This window comes from Saccharomyces paradoxus (genome assembly GCF_002079055.1).
Source record: "Saccharomyces paradoxus strain CBS432 chromosome XII sequence".
In the NCBI taxonomy this organism is placed as follows: domain Eukaryota; kingdom Fungi; phylum Ascomycota; class Saccharomycetes; order Saccharomycetales; family Saccharomycetaceae; genus Saccharomyces; species Saccharomyces paradoxus.
Genome location: NC_047498.1, coordinates 313,799 through 334,217, shown reverse-complemented (window position 1 = coordinate 334,217; position 20,419 = coordinate 313,799). Strand labels below are relative to the sequence as shown.

Below are 20,419 nucleotides of genomic sequence, written 5' to 3'. Positions count from 1 at the left end.
TATATATAGTAGCATATAAATATATAATCTAAACTCTCTCAACCTTTTAATCCCACTTTTTTTTATAATAATAGCATATTTTGTGCTCGGCTCTTAACAAAACAAAAAAAAGCTAAACAAAAGAAAGTTAAAGCAACTAAATGTAGGGGACGACGAAGCCGCGAAGAATAGATATAGCTGAAGCAGAGTAAGATGAATCAAAATTGTGATAAGAACGAAGGCAAGCAGTTTCAATTACCGTCGTTGCCGCCCTGGAAAACACCAAGGTTTAACAAGGTGAACTTCAACAATTTTACCACACCGTTACGAAAAAGATCGACAAGAATAATAAATGATGATTCGATGCCCATAACAGGCGAAGTACTAGAGGAGAGAACTGGGGACAATATCTACGGAATAAGCATGGACGTAGATGAAGTCGACTATCTCAATACCTTGAGCCACATCGAGGAAGAAGAGGTGTACGATTATTCACCGTATTGTGAACGCAACACTTTAAGAGAAAGTAAAATTGATAATTTTTTGAAAGCAGAAAGGGCAGCACATTGTCTTGTATTTCACAAGGTAGGCCACCTGGACGGCATAGACAGTTATCGACCCGATATTGACGTAATGTGTGGCGAAGAGGCCGATGCATATGACAGTAACAACACAGAAAGCAATGGGTCAATGTTATTAGAAAGTGTTCCTGGATGCAGCAAAGAAGATTTGGGGAGGTTATCAAGGCGAGAATTTGTAACAAGTTCGAAGCCTAGCATGAGACGGTTGGATGACATAATAAACCATGAAACGAATGCCTTGAAAAGTTTCTGGAACGACTCAGGATTGGTCAATTCACTCCAAAGTCATCATTTGCATGAAGAGTACCTTCTTTTGCAAGAAGAATTGAAGAATGTGTACAAGATTCAATGCCATGACAGAGTGCCAATAGAAAGCCTGCGGGATAAGTGCAGAAGACATTATAGCAACGAAGATAGTTCGATCCTCTGAGAAAGGCAATGCCTTTTTTACCTGTGCATACGTATTAGTTGATATGCATATATATATGCATATATATATATATATATATATGTACGCGGAGTTACATTAAATGGGGGTTCTAGTTTCAACAATTTGGTCTTTTAGTTTTTCGTCCCACTCTAATTTCTTCTTCTGTATATAAGCGAAGACATCAGACATCCCCGTAGGGTCTATTTCTTGAGTCTTTATATATGGCATACCATCCCTAGATGTGGCAGAACCGTATTTGACATCTTGCTTCTCGAAGTTTGGGTTAGCCAACCTGGTTACGTATACGGGGGCATTGGCAGCTTTATAACCATCGATGTTGTGCCATGGAGACCCCAACAGTCTGGCTAAATAGAACAAGCATAGCATGCCGAAATAGGTGAAAAAATTCAAATATTTGGAGAAGGAATGGCTTGTAAATATACCCGGTTGAACTACATACTGGTTTATGCCCAGTTTCTTCAGATCTTTGTAAGTGGCCAAATGTAGCAGATCGACTAGACGCTTGGAACCCTCGTAAGAGGCATTTGTCTTAAGTAATTCAATATCATTCAACGAAAGATATTTAGGATCGGACATAATACTGGAAACCCAAACGATATAAGCCTTTCCTCTGGTCAATTGAGGTAGAATTTTACTGATAAAGTAGTACGGACCAAACACATTGGCCTGGAAAATAAGACCCATGTCATCTTTAGACTTAGCGCCTACTAACTGTATCTTATACGTCGGATTTGTCACTGCTTCTAATGGACTGGTGAGAACTTCCTTGACTGCCCCGATCCAATCAATACCGTCGAAGATACCTTGCGCAGCATTGACGAAGAGGTAGTTTATCGCACTGTACTTTTTGCTGATGTCATAATAGGCGTTCAAGACACTCACCATGTTGGTGAAGTCCACCAACAAATAATCAAAGTCTATTTCCAAATCGTCTACACGACTTGATTTGTTGTTGTAAAAATCTTTAATCTGGTTAATCACCTCTTGAACTCGAGGAAGAGTTCTCGAAGTGACCACAATGGTCAATCTGACATTGGCATCCTCGGTTTCAATCAGACGGAACACAATGTTCAGACCAAGATTACTATTAGTACCGGTTACGATGGCTACTTTCCTGTTCATCCTATTCTTCTACTTTTTCTCTTTAATGCTTTTTTTCGACACAGATCATGTGCTTGTTTCTCGTCGCATCTTTTAAATACCTTCCCAATTCAAGATGTCGTTCTTTCGTTAAACGACCATATATAAAGGCCTACGTACTATCGGAGATAAAACAACGGGTGTGCGAAAAGTGCCATTTATCTGTTATAACTGCTATATGCGGATACATAACAACAAACACTTATACAAAATGCCCAATAAACCTACTCCATAGAGTCTTGGCCATCCTCCTTCCTATATACTTGCCCAGCAGGGGCAGTAGCACCCAGTTGAGCAGCTTGCTCAACTGTTGCAGCGACTCTTCCCATTGACGCTGCGCATCTGCCAACTCATTGCTGAGTGACGTATCCTCGTCGCTGAGGTAACCATCCTCTTCCAGACCCTCCAGGCTGCTGATCGTGTCAATACCCTGCAGGATCACAGATGTATCCTCCATATCTGCCATCTTTTTGTTCTTGCTCGTGCAGTGATGTGCTGTGGTGCTGGGGAGTGGTTTGCTCTGCCGATCTTGCTTGCAACGGCCGGCCGTTAAATGGGCCTTCGGGGTCCAAACGAGGCGCGGTTTCATGAATCTTGCTTGGCTGTTTTTGGCTTGTTAGTCCCAATTAGCGATAGTTTGCATTTCCACGGGGCGCTGCTCAACGGGTTTATTTCCGTGGAGCAGCAGGTGTTGTAGGTGCTGATTAATATTGATGTTGATGTTAATGTTGATGATTCTTGTGACGCAAAAGTATAAATAAAGCTGCCTACTTTTTTTTGTACGTAGACTAGTAAGAGTATCTTCGCACAAATTCCTCTCTTCTTCCAGGACGTATTCATACGTAGACGTAGTTCTCTTTAGTAGAATGTGGACAAACACTTTCAAATGGTGCAGCAAAACTGAAAAGGAAACCACCACTGCAGATGCCAAAGTATGTGCTAGCATGCAGGGCCTGAAGGCCCTGCAGCAGCAGATCATGGATAACACCACCGTGCGTGGGTCTGTTAATAACACGATGACTCCAGGCGGGATTAACCAGTGGCACTTCCACAATAAGCGTGCAAACAAAGTTTGCACGCCTACTGTGCTAATTCATGGATACGCTGCCTCGTCGATGGCGTTTTACAGGACGTTTGAGAACCTCTCAGACAACGTTAAAGATCTATATGCCATCGACCTGCCAGCCAACGGTGCCTCGGAGGCGCCAGCGTTACAAGTGAACAAAACCAAGAAGGTGAAATCGCTTAGATTTAAGCACATAGAAGATGACGTGGTCATCCCCGTACTAGAGAAGCGCCCCCCAGCAGAAGACATTAAGTCGCATCTGGAGCAGTACGAAAACTACTTTGTAGACAGGATAGAGCAGTGGCGGAAGGACAACAAGCTCCGCAAGATAAACGTGGTGGGCCATTCGTTTGGAGGATACATTTCGTTCAAATACGCGCTTAAATACCCTAACTCCATCGAAAAACTGTGTCTCATATCTCCTCTAGGCGTGGAAAACAGCATACATGCTATCACTCACAAATGGGAACCCAACACCACCTACCCACTCACGTTTACCGACCCATCCTCCCGATATTATACAAGAAAACTGAACGTACCGCGGTTTATCTTCGAAAACCAGCTAAACGTTTTGAAATGGATGGGGCCTATAGGCTCCAAACTGTGCTCAAACTACATCTCCACCGCATACGTAAAAGTACCCGATCAGATATACAAGGACTATCTTTTACATTCATTTGTGGGCAAGAACCAGACGGTGCAACCACAAACAATCAAAGTGTTCACACATTTGTTTGAAAGAAACCTGATCGCTAGAGATCCAATAATAAACAACGTTGGTTTTTTGAATCCAGCAACGCCCGTCATGTTCATGTACGGTGAGCACGATTGGATGGATAAGTATGCGGGCTACTTGACTACTGAATCGATGCTAAAAAATAAAGCGAAGGCTAGTTATGTCGAAGTCCCAGATGCTGGTCATAACCTATTCCTGGACAACCCGCATCACTTCACCTCTTCTTTGGTCTCGTTCCTTTCCAAATAATGATGCTCATTTAGAGCAGAGAAGAAAAATACAATATAGAAATACGCACACACACACATATATATATATTACTTTACCTAACTATGTATACAATATAGAATAATACATATGCAAAGAATATAAACATCTTATAGGTGAGCGGATGTTCCGACCATTCCGAACGAAACAAAGCAAAATCAACAAGTTGACATCGCCCCAATATTTCAACAACAACCCTTTTGAAACGACAATCCTAAGTAATCGCAGCAGTGATGTTGGAGCCCTCACCTCCACCTTTGGCAACAACGGTAACGCCCTCTCTTCCGTCTAGTTTAAAGAAACCTGTGGCGAATAATGACCAGAATAATAACAACGTGCCCAAGAAGAGAAAACTGGCATGCCAGAATTGCCGTAGAAGAAGAAGGAAATGTAACATGGAAAAGCCTTGTTCAAACTGTATCAAGTTTCATACCGATTGTGTATTCACCCAGCAAGACTTGAGGAACAAAAGATATTCTACGACTTATGTAGAAGCTTTACAGAGCCAAATTCGGTCTTTGAAAGAACAATTACAAATACTAAAGTCCTCATCTTCCACAATTGCCAACAACTCCCTATCCTCGTTGAAAAACAATGATGATCATGGTGATATTTCTAATGGAAAAATTTTAAAGTATGGCGAACCAGCCCCATCAGCGCTACCATCATCTGAAAGCAACGATGAGAACGAGTCTGATGCGTTTACCAAAAAACTACCTTCCGAGAGCCCTCCACCAGTAGGTACAAACAGTATATACCCATCAAATTCATTGTCTATAATAAAAAAAAAGACGGACGGCAACACAAAATACCAGCAACAACAAGTCAGTTTGAAAAATTTATCAAGAAGTCCCCTCATCTTAAGATCATTATCACTTTTTTTCAAATGGTTATACCCAGGACATTACCTTTTCATTCATAGAGAAACTTTCTTGAGTGCCTTTTTCGGTGACACAAACACCAAAAGTTACTACTGTTCCGAAGAATTGGTATTTGCAATTGCTGCATTAGGATCTTTGATTTCATACAAATCTGAAACTGAGCTGTTTCAACAATCTGAAGTTTTTTACCAAAGAGCCAAGACAATAGTACTCAAAAAAATCTTTCAATTGGAAGATTCTTCGTTGGCTGAATCATCGTCATCTTCGAAATTAGCAATCATCCAGACTCTATTATGTTTGGCGTTTTATGACATTGGAAGTGGAGAAAACCCCATGGCTTGGTATCTTTCGGGGCTGGCATTTAGGATTGCTCACGAAATCGGCCTACATTTGAATCCAGAGGCATGGAGCAATGTTTATGAAGACGAGCTGTCAATAATGGATTTTGAGGTAAGAAGTAGAATCTACTGGGGCTGTTACATTGCAGATCATTTAATAGCGATCCTATTTGGAAGATCAACTTCTTTACGTTTGTCCAATTCCACCGTTCCGGAAACAGATGAGCTACCTGAAATTGAGACTGGTATAGAGGAGTATATATATGACCCAAAAGTAATATTATCCACTGCGAACCCTTTAAAGAAATTGATTGTGTTATCAAGAATAACAGAGATTTTTGCATCCAAGATTTTCAGCCCAAACGAAACTCTGCTTCAGAGAAGTGAATACTTAGCCAAATTTAATCTAGAAGTATACAATTGGAGAAGAGATTTGCCTCCCGAATTGCAATGGACCAAGAGATCATTGATGGAAATGACGGATTTTAACCCAACCATAGCTTATGTATGGTTTCATTACTATATCGTACTAATTTCCTATAATAAACCTTTCATATACGAAATTAAACAAAGCCGAGAATTAGTGGAAGGTTATGTTGATGAACTGTATTATCTTTTAAAAGTTTGGAAAAATAAATTTAAGACCTTTGAGAAAGCTACGATTTACATGATTTATTCCGCGATTTTAGCCATTCAATGTATGAAGTCCAACCTGATTAAAAAGGATAGAAAACAAGACTTCTTAAATTTTTTAAGTGCACCTACACTGAATTACGAACTCGCTAGAAAATTTATTGAAAACTCTGAAGACGCTTTACATAATTCAGAAACCATGGATTTATTGGGGACTTTATCTCACGGTAATGATTTTGCATTAGAGTACAATTTTGACTTTACTTTATTGAATGAGATCGATATGCTGATTGGTGGAAACACCAATGACGGCTTGACGAAGTAGTCTTGAATGAGAAACATACATATTTTTTGAGTAGATATCATTTATATATGTATTTGTAACTTTTTCGTTTGGGGAGGAATACACCGCTAATCTTTCCCACCTCCGAACCTATCTATTCGGCACTTTAAAGAACCTCACTAGTGACAAAAAAAGGATTGCAATTCTTAGGTAGAGAAATCGGCTGAGCAATATTAAAGCAAATATTCCCCATTATTTTTGGCGAAGACACATGTATCTAATAGGCTAAACTCAAAAAGCAAATGACTGTGGATTATGAAAAGGACCCCAGGGCCAAAGAAGCTATTATTATTTGGGAAAGAGGGGTATTGAAAGAGAAAGATGGGTCAATGTCAGATGCTATAAACTTCTATCGAAGTGCATTGAAAATTCATGATAGCGTGGAATCATTGTATAGGAAAAAGTTGCATGATGAATGGATGCTGCACAAAAAAATATCAGAATTATCCATAGTTTCTGATGATCCAGGTGAACAAAAAGAAACAGATAAAGATGATTTGCTTGTGGGAGATGATGCTGAACTCCAACCCTGTTGGATCCTAGAAATTTTGCCTGACGACATTTTGCTGAGAATTATTAAAAAGGTAATATTAATATCTGGTGAATCATGGGTAAATTTGTCGATGACTTGTTCCACTTTCAACAAACTTTGTTTCCATGATTCTGTGACATTTAAAACTTTCGCAAAGTACATATATTCTAAGCAAATATATGACCAAATAGCAATAGACCTCAATGGAATCACAGACTTAAATACTTTTGAAAAGGAAATGTGGCAGGGTGATGATGACCGCATGTTAAAGGAAAGGCCATATATCAAATTCGAAGGTGTTTACATCAGTGTAGTAAATTATGTAAGATACGGTTCCAATGCAGAAGGTTCGTTATCTCTTTCAAATCCAGTTCACATGATCACATATTACAGGTATCTCAGATTTTATGAAAACGGCCAATGTTTGAGATTACTTACGACAGATGAACCTAGTGCTGTCGTGAAGCACTTCTCCAAAGAGAGCAAGCCCAGGCATAGTGATATGTGTTATTGGAACCTCGGGTTTGACTACGGTTTTGGTCAATTGAAGGTAACAAGATCAGATGAAAAGTATACATTTATCGAGGAATTTCAGATTAAGAATCAAGGCACTAAGAGATACCAGCGATTGAAATGGCTAACTTCAACTGTTGTGGATAAGGAAGGGAATGCATCCAACTGTTCGTTGAGGAATGAGAAATCTTTTTTCTTCTCCAGAGTGAAATCTTTCAAAGGTACTGGATGATGTGGATAAAGTTTGCAGCTGTTTTATTTTATTTATTATTTTTATAGATTTATGTATAAGTATTATTTTCTTTATGTGAAAGGTTAAAAAAGCGGTCTCGGCTTAAATAAATTATACTACTATAATGTTAAGAGAAAAAATATATATCGGATAGTAAAAACCAAAGAACATACGCTGAGATATTTAGCACGCAAAATATCTATAGGTTTAACTCCTTTAAAATATACGATGCCAGTTCCTTATACAGCCACGTATTACCAGAAACCTTTTTGAAATGTACGCCTGCTAGGCCGACAATACGAACTTTCACAATGTGAATTTCAAATCTGATAGGAGGCCTCTCTTTATTACTATAAGCGTTATTTTGCTCTAATTGGCCATTTATGTTATTTATGTTTTGGGCTCTTGATGTTGTTAAAATGTCATCCTGTTGTTGAACATACTCTAATGACATAGAAGAAAGCTCCCCAGACGTACCATTACTTTGGTTTCCATAAGTTGGAGACATTGGAATAGATGAATTTCTTTGATGTGTATTCGTTGCTAAAGGTGTTAGTGGTATATTATTCTGGCCTCTCTTATAAGAGCCTTGACGCTTTATCGAACGATTTCTTGATGCTGTGGATGCCGTACTATGGTAACTGCTTGATAATTGGCTGTCTAAACTATTTTGCATATCCATCGTCTTACCGGAATCGAAATCCACGCCAGTAGTAGTTATTACAGGAATTGCTGCAGTCGCGACAGATGGCCTTTGTTGGACACATATGAAGCCACCTTTCACTTCTTTGAAGTCAATATTCATTCTTGTTAAAACAGATATAATATTATGGCGAACAATAGGTAATGGTTTAGAGGAAGTTGTTTGTACAGAGAAAAATCCCTTCAAAAACATTGACTTCGGATAATCAATTGATGGCATGGACCCAGGTGGGGCCTTTGAAGCTTCCTCCAAAATTTGCTTCTCAGTAAGCTCTTGAGAATATGCCGAAAGGGATCCATTGTTAGTACTGACAATAGTATTGTCACTGTACGTCGTAGAATCCTCAGGCACAGCCGAAAAGTTACTGCTTACAGGATTGTACCTGTCATGATTTGCCTCTCCCAAAAAGCCGTTATCATTTGTCATGTCCGATGGCGGAAGAGCTGCCGGTATGGGCGGCCTAGTGAATTTCAAAGATTCACGACGGGCATGCCCCACTGATTTAGCTCTTGCACTAGGATGTAACTTACGGCTCTTCGGAACGGAAAGATAATGGTCACTATTATCATTATTCATGTCATCCACTACAGTGTTCACATTGTTGTTACTATCATTATCATTAATTTGTAATTTATCGAGATTTTCCTGTAATTGTTTTTGTCGTTGTTTTTGGACAATTAATTCAGCGTTCTGGGGTAAAGCGGGAAGTTCGCTACTTTGCTTTTGTGATGCTGATCTTATTGGAGGTGCTATGGTGGTATTTTTAACAGGATTTCGCTGTTTTACATCAATGGAATTTGGCACGTAAGTTGGATATCTCCTAGCGCTAGGAATATAATCTGATATAGTGCGAGTATGGCTTTTCGGCACCTTGATAGAATTTTCAGTTGGTTTTAACATATATGTTGGAGGTTGTCTTTCTGAAAGAGGCTCCTGTTGCCGCGTAGGGTGCTGAGATTGTCCGCTTTGTGATATTCTTCTGAAGATGCCACCGATTGTATTTTTCTCCTGTTGTTCACCTACTACAGGTGAAGCCGAACGTTGCTGATACTCGCCAGATACTGGGCCAGGACTTGATTTAAAAACATCATTTAATTCCGTATGGATGTCGGAACTCTTCCTAGATGTTGGAGAAGTATGTGCTTGTTCAGGTATTGTTAATTTAGGAGGAACCATTACATGTAATGGGGGTTTACTTGAGGAATCGAAGTTTTTTGAGGCTCCCGGTGTTCTAATTGCAGGTACTTGGAAAATATCTGCTTTAGGTACTGACTCTTTCTGCGGGCTCCTCATTTTGGTCATAACATCCGGTGAGTTATTATCCAAGGCGATCTTAGTGCCAAGCGGTATTTGTTTCTGTTGTTGCTTTTGCTGAGTCTGGGCTTGAAGGACCAATGCTTGCCTTCTTTGTAGCTTTGCTAACTTACGTGCAACCATTTCTGAGACAAGATGATATATTGACAGTAAAGGATGATATGCTAAAGTAGGATCTTCAAAATTATTATCTGGTTCGTTAGAACCACTTTGCGATTGATTATTTGTGATTTGGGTTTGTATTAAGGTTTGTTGTGCTGTTGCATTTAGGTAGTTATTATTTAAACTTGAACTTAACCCCTTGGCGTTGGATAATTTGTCCCAATATTCTTGAGAAAGTTGAATGTATTCCCTTTCAGTAACTAATCGGATTAACGATCTTCTTGTGTCTTCAATATCGTCAATAAATTCCAGACGGTACATTTCCTTCAAGACTTGACTATCTATCATTTCAGGGGTTAATGGAACACGATTGGGAACATATGATGGAGCCTTAAAATCGTATCCTCTATTCATCCATGGGTGCTCAACGACATTTTTTAAAGTCGCTCTTCTTAATGGGTCCACAACAATCATCCTAGTTAATAAGGATATAGCTTCAATGGATAAATGTGAGGGGTAATCTACTTTCCCTTTTTTAATCTTTTCATGTAAAATGCTTGAGTTTTCATCGTCAAATGGCACTTTACCACAGACTAAAACATAAAGAACAATACCAAATGACCAAATATCTACCTCAGGTCCTGTATAAGGTTGTGCTTTTAGTAGTTCTGGTGCAGCAAAGTATAAAGAACCACAAAACGTATGTAATTGTTTCCTGTAATCAAAAATGTTAGAAAGACCAAAATCAATGATCTTAATTTCACCTGAACTGGATATCATTATATTCTCAATTTTCAAATCACGGTGAACAATATTATTGGCATGTAAGTATTGCAGCGCGCTGGCTATGCCTCTGGCAAATTTCCTTGCATGATGCTCCTTCAACGAGCCATGCTGAATAATATAATCCAATAGCTGTCCACCGGAAACATACTCAAAGAGCATATAGAAATGGTTTGACATGGTACACATTTCAAATAGACGACAAATATGAGGATGATAAAGGATTTGGCCCAAAGAGGCTTCCCTAACAGTCCTCTTATCCCTCGCAATTTCTTTTTCGAGCCGCTTTTGCCTTTCTAATGTCTCACTTTCATTCTTGGGGGAAGGCAAAGAGTGTTGTTTGTGAAGATAAGCCTTGGAAGCCCTATTGACAATCTTTATTACACATACTTCCTTCGTTTGACGATGCCTGACCAATTTAACTTTACCCATGGAGCCTGCACCAACCGTTTCAAGAAACTCCCAGTCTCCCAGAGATCTTCTATGAAATTGCCTCAATTCTGCGCCACCATTGGTATTACTATTATTGTAGCCATTAGGCCTAGATGCATCATTTTGTCTTTGGACTGCCTGCTCCTTGCCCTGCTTAATATCTGCAGGAGGCATTAGTGGTGCTTGTTGCTGGTCATTTCTTGATCCAGATTGCTTGCCCAGCATGCGAAGGGTAGCTGGTGCTGCGATTCGCGCATCGTTGAAAGCTTCCGGCGTCGGTGATAAAGATCCTCCCCTACTGGTCTTGAAATTCGGGTTCACCAAGTAATCTGCCGTATTCGGATTAGGCATAGTGAAATACTTAATAATTGAACCCCGATATTAATGACACAGTAAAACTTTTTGTAAAATCTCTGGAGTAGCGTTCCTCAGTACCTATTGCTGTTCGCGCTCAGAGTTCCGCTGAACTTCGTGTAATGCAGTGTATCTTGTGACAAAGTTCTCGCAGCCCGTCCTTGACTATGAATTTACGTCAACGGCGTGCTCTATTCCCTGCTTAGGCGGTGGCAAAGCAGGACTTCTTCGTCCATTTGAGCTCTTCTTTTCCTTTTCCAACCTTTTTAAATTTTCGTTGCTAGGCCAAGTTACCGCTATCACCGCACACGGGACATGAGTGCGTCAAAAGTGACATGCTTCTTCCTTTCCAGCAGCACTAGCATTTATTTATTCAATGGAAACCAGGTCAATTGTTCTATTTTACTCATACACACAGACTAATTATATAGATAGAGAGGGATGAATCAGCAATCGATGAGGGCGAAGAGAACTAGAAATACAAGAAATGTAGGGGCGAGTGTGCCTGGCGGCGGTGCGAACACGGATGGCGAAGACTGGAAAGAATATGTTTCCGAAGACGTAATAACCCAACTAAACAAGTATCAGCTGCCGTATCCTGGAATATTACATGAAAAGATCGCGGATTTGGCCAATCGCTGGCATTTTCAATATGTGATGGCCTGGCTTTCCAACGTCTGTGAATCATTTACTACAACTATATTTAATGCTGATCAGTATGGCGGTAGCTCAACCAAATGCTTGTGGAAAAACATCAAGTTCGATGAAGGTATATTTGTAACAGACGTATTTTCGAAGATAGATGGGAAGGACTCGAACTATTACAACGATGAAATTGACGTAGATGGAGATTCGCAAAATTTGTACGATAAGATTAGATTGCAATTATTGCATCAATTAGCGGGAAATAAGAGCGGCCAATTGAAGGATTGGAATGTTATAGTCAATCATCATTTCCAAAATTCGAACACGTATTCAGATTTGGTTACGGACTCCCCTTTTCTGGAGCTTGATATTGCGCGTCAATTCGACATCATTTACAGTATCATAAAATTAATCGAAATGAAAAATATGATCTTCAAGAATTACTTAGCGAATAATTTGCATCTATTCATGTTTAGCGAAATTATACTGGATGATGATAATAATGGAGGGGAGGAAATGAAGAGTTTGTTTTCCTTACCCAATATTGGTGTGCTTGTAAAGAAAACTATTCACAGAGTAAAAGAAGATTCTTCTTCCCAGATCTCTCAGACTCTGAATATCCCAATAAAGCTGCAAAACTGTACTATAAAAGAAAGCGATCCGAACATTCCTGATTCGGTGGAGCTAATTCATCTCGAGTATTCTCACGATATCGATGCATACCTTCAGTCGATTACAATTGATTATGAGGTGATTACAAGTGATTGGGATTCCATGCTAGAATACTGGTCACAGAACAGTAGTTCAAAGGTCATAGATGAGTTTATAACTAGCTTGATACCGATATATGCAGAACATAGACTATATTCGGCAAAAATCTTGACTAACAGAGAAAAGGAGAGAGCGATTGCCGAGCTAATGACAAGAAGGAAAAGATCCTCCAGGTTAGTAGCGAAAGAAGAAGAAAATAAGAAAAAGGATTTGGAAAGTGAATGGTTTGAAAAACTGGATGAAAGAGAACAATTTATAAGACACAGAAACAAGCTAGTCTCGAAGGAAATCAAAAAGATAAAAGATCTCCTATGGAACCAATTATGGCAGTTATACGACCAGGATTATAGAGATGAGAAATTGACCAGACGTAATGAGTTCAAAGATAGAAGTGGTTCCGGTACTCCGTTTTTTGAAGCCTCTTCGAATAAGGAAGAAGACAGCCCCTTGAATGAAATCGATAACGGAGTTCTTGACCATGGGCCCAACTTTCAATCCAGTATAGTCCCCGTGGAATCACCAACTCCTGGAACTGTCGGGCCGCTAGAAACGGCCGACGTCCCTGAATTGCCCACTGACTTCTGCATTACAAAGAAAGAGTTAGACGAGCTTGCCAACTACGGGATCTTCACCCCGCAGCAAGAGCCGGACTCCCAAGATTCTGTTTTCCAATGTCCGGGCGAACCAGAGCTAGCACCCATGGTCATCACGGAGGACACAGAGACTGACTTATTTAATAATCGTCCGTTGATATGCTGCGATAATTGTTATAGATGGCAGCATTGGGAATGCCAACCTCCAAAAATCATAGAGCTTATATCTCTGACCACAAAGTCTCCACAACACGCACTGTCGCAGCGCGATTTTGGCGTCATCATAATGGGAAATTCACACGGCAACAGGAGATCTTCTCGCAGACCTCAATCCACACCTGAACCCGGCACCAAATCCTCAAGACCCACCGATAAGCGGAAACCCTTGGCCGAATGCGCCACTTTCATCTGTGCTTGGTGCATCAAGGACTTGGAACTTGAACTGCGCAACATCTTCGTACCTGAATTAAAAATAATCAGGGCCAAACAAAGAAAACAGCAGGAAGACCGTGAAAGAAGGAAGAAAATGAAGGAAGAAAAGAAAAGACTCGAAGAGATTGCAAAGAAAAGGGAACTAACCCAGTCTGTGTCACCTCCAGTCTTTAATAATGCATTTGCGAATATGACAAGTAGTGCGGCGCCCGGTATCACCGCTTACGGAAAAACAAACCCAATCTTCAATCCAGGACTTGATTTGGGTACTATTCACCCTGTAATAACACACTCGCAGCAAATTGGTAGCAAAACTGTGCCACAACCTTCACAAGCCCCCAAAGCTCCACAAGCACAGATCCAACTACAGCCACATCTGCAACCGCAACCGCAACCGCAGCATCCTAAGGAACAGAACTTTCATTTCCAATACCCGCCAACCAACTAGCCTCGTACATAGAAATACAAAGCAAATATACACTAACCCGGTTCTTTTCAAATTTTCTCTTGCACAGCCGCACGTCTTTAGGGCTTGAGTCCATTCATGTCGGGTAATAGAAAAAGCTCAGGGCTCAGCCCCAAAATAAAGAGGGCACAAAGGGCGGCTCCTGACCAGGATCAGACGGCATTTTTCGTCTTTTTTTATCCGGTTTTCGTCATGGCCATCCTTGAGAGCGCGGCAAAGGTTCCAAAGGCGCCTTATTGTGTTAAAAAAGCCAATGAAATAAAAGTGGGATGGCGAGAACGCCAAACGAGTGAAATCGAGAATGGAAAATCGTTTCTTCGCAAGTATTTGATGGCTACTTTTCTCAATTTCTTGTTACTTTAATTAGATAAAAACCTATAGAACAGCTTCCACAAGACATAGATATACAATGCTATTGGACTTGAATACAAATCACACACGAATGCACGATACTCACGTGCATGAACATTGCCTTATGAAGAGTATACGTGACGATGGCGCATTGCACTCATGGAGCGACTCCTCAAAGGTCTTTTATCCCAAGTCATTTTACGCTACCGCTACCAATAAGAAGAATAATAAGTTAGCCAGTGCCAGTATGAACAAGACGATTGCAAACAATAGGACGGTGAGTGATGAGAGTTATTTTCACTCTACCAAGCCGTCGTTCGATGGTTTAGCGAATGCTGAACGTACTAGAATACCAACTAAGAGAAATAGCTTCAAGAGGACCAGAATACTGAAGGCTCGGGACGATTCCGAGCTGCTGAACGAAAATCGCTCATCTTTGATGACCCCGTCCTTAAGCTCGGTCATGTCGCAAGTTAAGAAAACGAATTCCGCCAAGACGATATCGGGCGAATGCCCCATACATGAGGGCCACTTGACACAGAGCATAAAAAGGAAGTTTTCAGAGGAAACACAAAGTGACTGTTCCTCTTTGAGCTCCTCTAAAGTTCATCCCCTGACGGATGATATTGCTGATGCTCCCGATTTGCAAGCCCCCACGATCGGCGATGAGGTGCTGGCCGAGGCGGTGGTGCCCAAGATGAAAATAATAAACATAAATGATCTCGATTTGTTCGACGACTGGGAGGTCAAGGATTTAGTCGATATCTTTCCTCCCGTATATGAACGGCGCCCGCAATCGTCCTCTGCTATTTCATTGGTTTCTGCGTCGTCCGATGTCAAATCTCGTCCAACCTCTGTAGACTTCCAAATCATTGACAAGAAAGGCGGCGGCGCTTCAAAAAGGAAGAGCAGGAGCAAATCCACCACAGAGAACATGATTTACGAGAATGACTTGGTAGAATTAGAACAATGGCCATCCGCGTCACCGTCGTCCGAGACCGACGGTTCAACTGCACCTAGCGACTTGCTCTTACCTAACAAAAGAATAAGACAAAAAAGTTTGAATACCAATTTCTTGAAGCTATATTCCATCGAAACATCATGTAAAAGGAAGAGTATCCTACCTGAAGTTGAAGTGGATGACCATTTGTTGAAACAACTAACGTATTCCGAAATTTGGTCCTTGGAAATCAAAAAGGAACCCGATGTCCCTACCAACGATATCAAGCTTGCCCTTATTACTAGGAAAAAATTATGGTCTGACATGGTCCACGAAACAAGAAATGATCTTTTTGGTGATTCTACCCCTTGGAATTTGCATTTTGTCGCCACGACAAGCAACACGCAACCCTCACAAGGCCGTGAACCCACAAACGAACATACAACGGCGGATTCAAAGAGTTCTTTGGTCCGCGTACACTCAGACGTTAAACCATGGTTCAACAATGGCGGCACAATGCTCAAACCATGTGGGAAACTAAATTTAGGCAAACTCACAAATAAGACTACCGCGCCTACAAGGGAGATTCAATATGTCGTAAAGGGCTGGTGTGATAGCAGATTTCTCTGATAGACTCCCCACCACACCTTCTCATCTCCTTCACCCCACCCATCTGCATTATCTAAAAATAGTAAACTATATATTCTACCACCACATTCATATTATATAATATTTAAAACAGCGCATTGTCATCCAGTACCCGGGTAATATTCGCCTTAAACGATTGAAGAAAAAAAAATTGGGGTCACAATAATGGTGAAAAAAAGCCCCTCTATGAACTATCTAGAGCATGGCCAGTTTGGAGCGACAGCTACCAAATTTTAAACAACGGGAGTGAAAAGCGACAATTTATTGAACTGTTAGTGCATTGGACTTTTACATTTTTTACCAAATGAAACGCTTTAATGGTACGTATAAACATTTCTACGCAATTGACAAATGATTAAAAAAAGGGAATACGCGAATGCTCTCGCCTACAGTTTCCCATGTCATAGTTTCAGTTTCTTTTGTTACGTTCAGTAGACTAACATATGATTTTGCATCTGTTCTCAGTAAGTTATGTGGAAGTTATCAAAAATGGTGAAACAATATCTAGTTGTTTCCAGCCGTTCCAGAAAAATGAAAACTATGGTACAATAACTTCAGCGAACGAACAGATAACACCGGTCATTTTCCACAATTTGATCATGGACATGGTGTTGCCCAAAGTAGTTCCGATCAAGGGGAACAAAGTCACCAAGATGTCGATGAATCTCATTGACGGGTTCGATTGTTTCTACTCCACAGATGACCATGACCCCAAGACTGTGTACGTTTGTTTCACGTTAGTGGATATACCCAAGATCTTGCCCATCAGGATATTAAGTGGTCTGCAGGACTACGATTCCAACGCTACAAACGAACTTTTAAGTTCGCATGTAGGTCAAATACTAGACTCTTTCCATGAGGAGCTGGTCGAATACCGCAATCAAACTTTAAACAGTTCTGGAAATGGCCAATCTAGTAACGGGAATGGTCAAAACACTATCAGTGACATCGGGGATGCCACCGAAGACCAAATAAAGGACGTCATTCAGATAATGAACGATAACATCGACAAGTTCTTAGAAAGGCAAGAAAGAGTTTCTTTATTGGTGGATAAAACCTCCCAATTAAATAGTAACAGTAATAAATTCAGACGCAAAGCGGTCAATATAAAAGAAATAATGTGGTGGCAAAAAGTTAAGAATATTACATTATTGACTTTTACTATCATACTATTTGTAAGCGCTACTTTCATGTTTTTCTATCTGTGGTGAGAAAATAAAAAAAATGGGGAGCTGTCCCACGACAATAACATTAATAACGGTTTGTACTTTTTTTCCCTAAGAGAAAAAGAATAAAAAAAACGAAATAAGGTAAATACGTATAGGTAAGTGGGCATACTCGTGACGGCACCATCTTACCTGTTATTTCTTATTATATAAACAGTGTCTATCTCATTATGATATTAAATGTATACTTTTAAGGGAGGGAAAAAACTTTTTGGTTTTGGAATATAGAAAAAAAAAGGAATGATAAACTTTTGTATGCAAATTGAGAACGCGTTGACTAGATATCCCATTTGGCAAAATCTGGAATATCGATATGGAAGAAAGGCAGGTTTGTTCCTGAAGCAGTATAAACGCTGTATTTTTCTGGGTTTTCTTCGCTTTGAGGTACCCTGGCGACGTGATAACTTGTATGACCGGCAACAATGGATTCATCACTATATTCTTCGTTTAGAGTACCAAATCCTCTGCTAATTAAACCTCTCTTCACCCATGGTGAAATGATGCCCACGAAATGGAATTCGACTTGCCTATCTGCATATTGGTTTATGGCCTTCCTCAGATCGACTAATGATTGAAGAGCTGTAGCATCTGTTTGAGCCACTTGTGAAAAGTCTAAACATAGTATTTTCAGCAATGGTCTATCATCTCTTTCACCATCAATTGCGTTGCTTGGTGCGTTTTCCATGGATTCAGGGTCATTTTCTTTTTTCTTCCAGAATTTCAAATTCTTTAGGAAGGCAGGTGCTTCCCATGGACCAGGATCGTTCCATGGACGGTCAGATTTTTTCCTATGACGAATTAATTGACCACGTCTGGTAACTTTTTTGACTTCTTCTGTTATAACATTGTAATGTCTGGAACAGTTGAGGTAGGTGTAACTCTCGGATAGCCTATAAACGAGGACACCTTCCGGTGGGGGGAGAATCTGGACGTCCGGATTCAATTCTCTTGTGTATTTATGATCAAACGGTATCCATTTAGTGTGGTATTTTATCCTTGGCTGGCTAATCGAGGAAGATGGAGAGCCAAAGCCCTTTGTTTGAATGTTTGTTTCTATTTTCTTAGAGGAATTTGTGATATATTTGGTGGAACTTTCCTTTTCATCCTCACCACCCTCTTCAAAAGTAGAAACACCGTTGTTATTTTCAGACACGTAGCTAACTACATCAGAGTCCGGTCTGACATAAGCATCAGTAACTTCAGCAATTTCCACACGACCCAAGAATTTTCCCGCTGGAAATGCTACTTTTAAGATGAGGGTTGCACATGACCAGCACATGGCAAAATAAATACCATCCTCGATAGAGGCAAACACCGTGATTAAAACGGTGACGATGAAACAGATGAAATCCAATGGATTCATCTTCCAGAAATTCCACGTGGTTTGGTAAGAGGCCAAAAGATCAGACACAGCATGAATAATAACAGCAGATAACGTAGCCTTTGGAATGTAAAAGAATGCACCGGTCAAACAATATAATGCTAAAAGAACACACGAACCTGAAAACAAACCAGACAACGGCGTACGGACATTACATTTAGCCTTTAAAGCAGACCTTGAAAAGGAACCAGTGGCTGGGTAAGCATTGAAGAAAGTACCCAAAAGGTTTGAAACACCAATAGCAATCAACTCTTGATCGGGGACGACTTTATAATCGTTAATTCTACCAAAAGATTTCGAAATAGCGATATGTTCCAACAATAGCACAATAATGGAAGCAGGCAAATTTGGACCAAGCTTAGACATTAATCCTGGTGGAACATGGAAAACCCCAACTTCTTTCAAACCAGATGGAACCGATCCTAGGATGCTGATGGGTCTTTCCGCTTTGGATTTGCCTCTTGTGATTGCCCAACCGATACAAGTGAATACAATGATAATGATACCGTTTCTGGAAGCTTGAGCGTAGAAGTACGTCCATTTAAGAATTTTGTGTAATCTTGGATTTTTGGAGTTGTATCTATCATTCAACTTTGGACCATATGTTCCGCACCACCATTTCCAAACATATAGAAGGAAAAGCGGAATTAGCCCAAACACCGCATCCAGTTTAGTATCTGGTAGATGTTTCAAACTTTCTATGACAACTTTATAAGTGGCAGCTCTCGTATTAACCAAACTGTTATAACCCATAAGTGCTGGAACTTGACCCCATAATATATTAAAGGCGGACCCAGTCATAAATCCAGCAACTGCATTTAAGGAAATCAATTCGACAAGAAACCCCAAACGTAAGAAGCCAACGGCTGCTGAAATGATACCACATAACAACGCCAGAGTCGTTGCAATAACGGGGCCAGTGATGGCAGAATCTCCATCGGGGTATTTGGCCGTGACATCAGCAATGACTTTGGCGGTCTGTAAAGACATGACAGCAACGGGCCCAATACAAACATCTTTGGATGTGGCGAAAAAAGAGTAGGCGTAAGCACCAATAAACGAGGAGTACAAACCATACTGTGCTGGTAGTGTGGCGACTTGTGCGTATGACATGGATTGTGGCACAAGAACACAGCCAATGGTAATACCTGCGATGAGGTCCGCAGTAAACCAGTTAAAATTGTAGTGTGGCAGCCAGTTGATGATGGGAAAGACGCTCTTTAGATAACTCCTTGCCCCTTTCAAAGTAAGATGCGACCGTATGCTGTGGTCGTAGTACTCTTTTAGCGATACTGTTGTCTCTTCAAATTGAGAAACGGAATTGTCATACAACGAGACATCTGAAGGGTTGAAGTAGTCAATCTTCGAGCCTTTGACACCTTTCGAATTGTTCACTGCATTGTGTTGTGCGACAGAATTGCTCTCTAGGTCCTTATCATTAAATGTATCATTATTTTCATTATTTTTATATTGGTCATACTCTAATTCTAAATCATCAAGATCTGGGACAGTGTTATTGGTTTCCTGAAAATCAGGTATTTCTACCTCTTCCAAATTTGGATAAGTTTCCCTGGACATATCTTAGA

General features: G+C 40.4%; 11 protein-coding genes across 11 annotated transcripts; 7 read left to right on the top strand and 4 right to left on the bottom strand.

The window, feature by feature from the left end:
• Positions 1 to 192: 192 nt before the first annotated feature.
• Positions 193 to 990, top strand: APC9 (anaphase promoting complex subunit 9; the record flags this gene model as incomplete). The annotated part of the gene is made up of 1 exon (XM_033911985.1): positions 193 to 990. One exon carries the CDS (start codon positions 193 to 195, stop codon positions 988 to 990), a length of 798 nt encoding a protein of 265 aa, XP_033767876.1.
• A 96-nt stretch (positions 991 to 1,086) lies between these two features.
• ERG27 (3-keto-steroid reductase) lies at positions 1,087 to 2,133 on the bottom strand (the record flags this gene model as incomplete). The annotated part of the gene is made up of 1 exon (XM_033911984.1): positions 1,087 to 2,133. One exon carries the CDS (start codon positions 2,131 to 2,133, stop codon positions 1,087 to 1,089), a length of 1,047 nt encoding a protein of 348 aa, XP_033767875.1.
• A 220-nt stretch (positions 2,134 to 2,353) lies between these two features.
• Positions 2,354 to 2,617, bottom strand: MIM2 (Mim2p; the record flags this gene model as incomplete). The annotated part of the gene is made up of 1 exon (XM_033911983.1): positions 2,354 to 2,617. The coding sequence occupies one exon, from the start codon at positions 2,615 to 2,617 to the stop codon at positions 2,354 to 2,356; it is 264 nt and encodes an 87-aa protein (XP_033767874.1).
• A 400-nt stretch (positions 2,618 to 3,017) lies between these two features.
• Positions 3,018 to 4,202, top strand: ICT1 (lysophosphatidic acid acyltransferase ICT1; the record flags this gene model as incomplete). Its single annotated transcript, XM_033911982.1, has 1 exon — positions 3,018 to 4,202. The coding sequence occupies one exon, from the start codon at positions 3,018 to 3,020 to the stop codon at positions 4,200 to 4,202; it is 1,185 nt and encodes a 394-aa protein (XP_033767873.1).
• Positions 4,203 to 4,453: 251 nt separating this feature from the next.
• Positions 4,454 to 6,397, top strand: CHA4 (Cha4p; the record flags this gene model as incomplete). The annotated part of the gene is made up of 1 exon (XM_033911981.1): positions 4,454 to 6,397. The coding sequence occupies one exon, from the start codon at positions 4,454 to 4,456 to the stop codon at positions 6,395 to 6,397; it is 1,944 nt and encodes a 647-aa protein (XP_033767872.1).
• Positions 6,398 to 6,657: 260 nt separating this feature from the next.
• HRT3 (SCF ubiquitin ligase complex subunit HRT3) lies at positions 6,658 to 7,692 on the top strand (the record flags this gene model as incomplete). Its single annotated transcript, XM_033911980.1, has 1 exon — positions 6,658 to 7,692. The coding sequence occupies one exon, from the start codon at positions 6,658 to 6,660 to the stop codon at positions 7,690 to 7,692; it is 1,035 nt and encodes a 344-aa protein (XP_033767871.1).
• Positions 7,693 to 7,891: 199 nt separating this feature from the next.
• KIN2 (serine/threonine protein kinase KIN2) lies at positions 7,892 to 11,377 on the bottom strand (the record flags this gene model as incomplete). The annotated part of the gene is made up of 1 exon (XM_033911979.1): positions 7,892 to 11,377. The coding sequence occupies one exon, from the start codon at positions 11,375 to 11,377 to the stop codon at positions 7,892 to 7,894; it is 3,486 nt and encodes a 1,161-aa protein (XP_033767870.1).
• A 444-nt stretch (positions 11,378 to 11,821) lies between these two features.
• IOC2 (Ioc2p) lies at positions 11,822 to 14,269 on the top strand (the record flags this gene model as incomplete). Its single annotated transcript, XM_033911978.1, has 1 exon — positions 11,822 to 14,269. One exon carries the CDS (start codon positions 11,822 to 11,824, stop codon positions 14,267 to 14,269), a length of 2,448 nt encoding a protein of 815 aa, XP_033767869.1.
• A 427-nt stretch (positions 14,270 to 14,696) lies between these two features.
• GIS3 (Gis3p) lies at positions 14,697 to 16,208 on the top strand (the record flags this gene model as incomplete). Its single annotated transcript, XM_033911977.1, has 1 exon — positions 14,697 to 16,208. The coding sequence occupies one exon, from the start codon at positions 14,697 to 14,699 to the stop codon at positions 16,206 to 16,208; it is 1,512 nt and encodes a 503-aa protein (XP_033767868.1).
• A 322-nt stretch (positions 16,209 to 16,530) lies between these two features.
• NYV1 (Nyv1p) lies at positions 16,531 to 17,437 on the top strand (the record flags this gene model as incomplete). Its single annotated transcript, XM_033911976.1, has 2 exons — positions 16,531 to 16,546; positions 16,692 to 17,437. 2 exons carry the CDS (start codon positions 16,531 to 16,533, stop codon positions 17,435 to 17,437), a joined length of 762 nt encoding a protein of 253 aa, XP_033767867.1.
• A 292-nt stretch (positions 17,438 to 17,729) lies between these two features.
• Positions 17,730 to 20,411, bottom strand: SUL2 (sulfate permease; the record flags this gene model as incomplete). Its single annotated transcript, XM_033911975.1, has 1 exon — positions 17,730 to 20,411. The coding sequence occupies one exon, from the start codon at positions 20,409 to 20,411 to the stop codon at positions 17,730 to 17,732; it is 2,682 nt and encodes an 893-aa protein (XP_033767866.1).
• Positions 20,412 to 20,419: the final 8 nt, after the last annotated feature.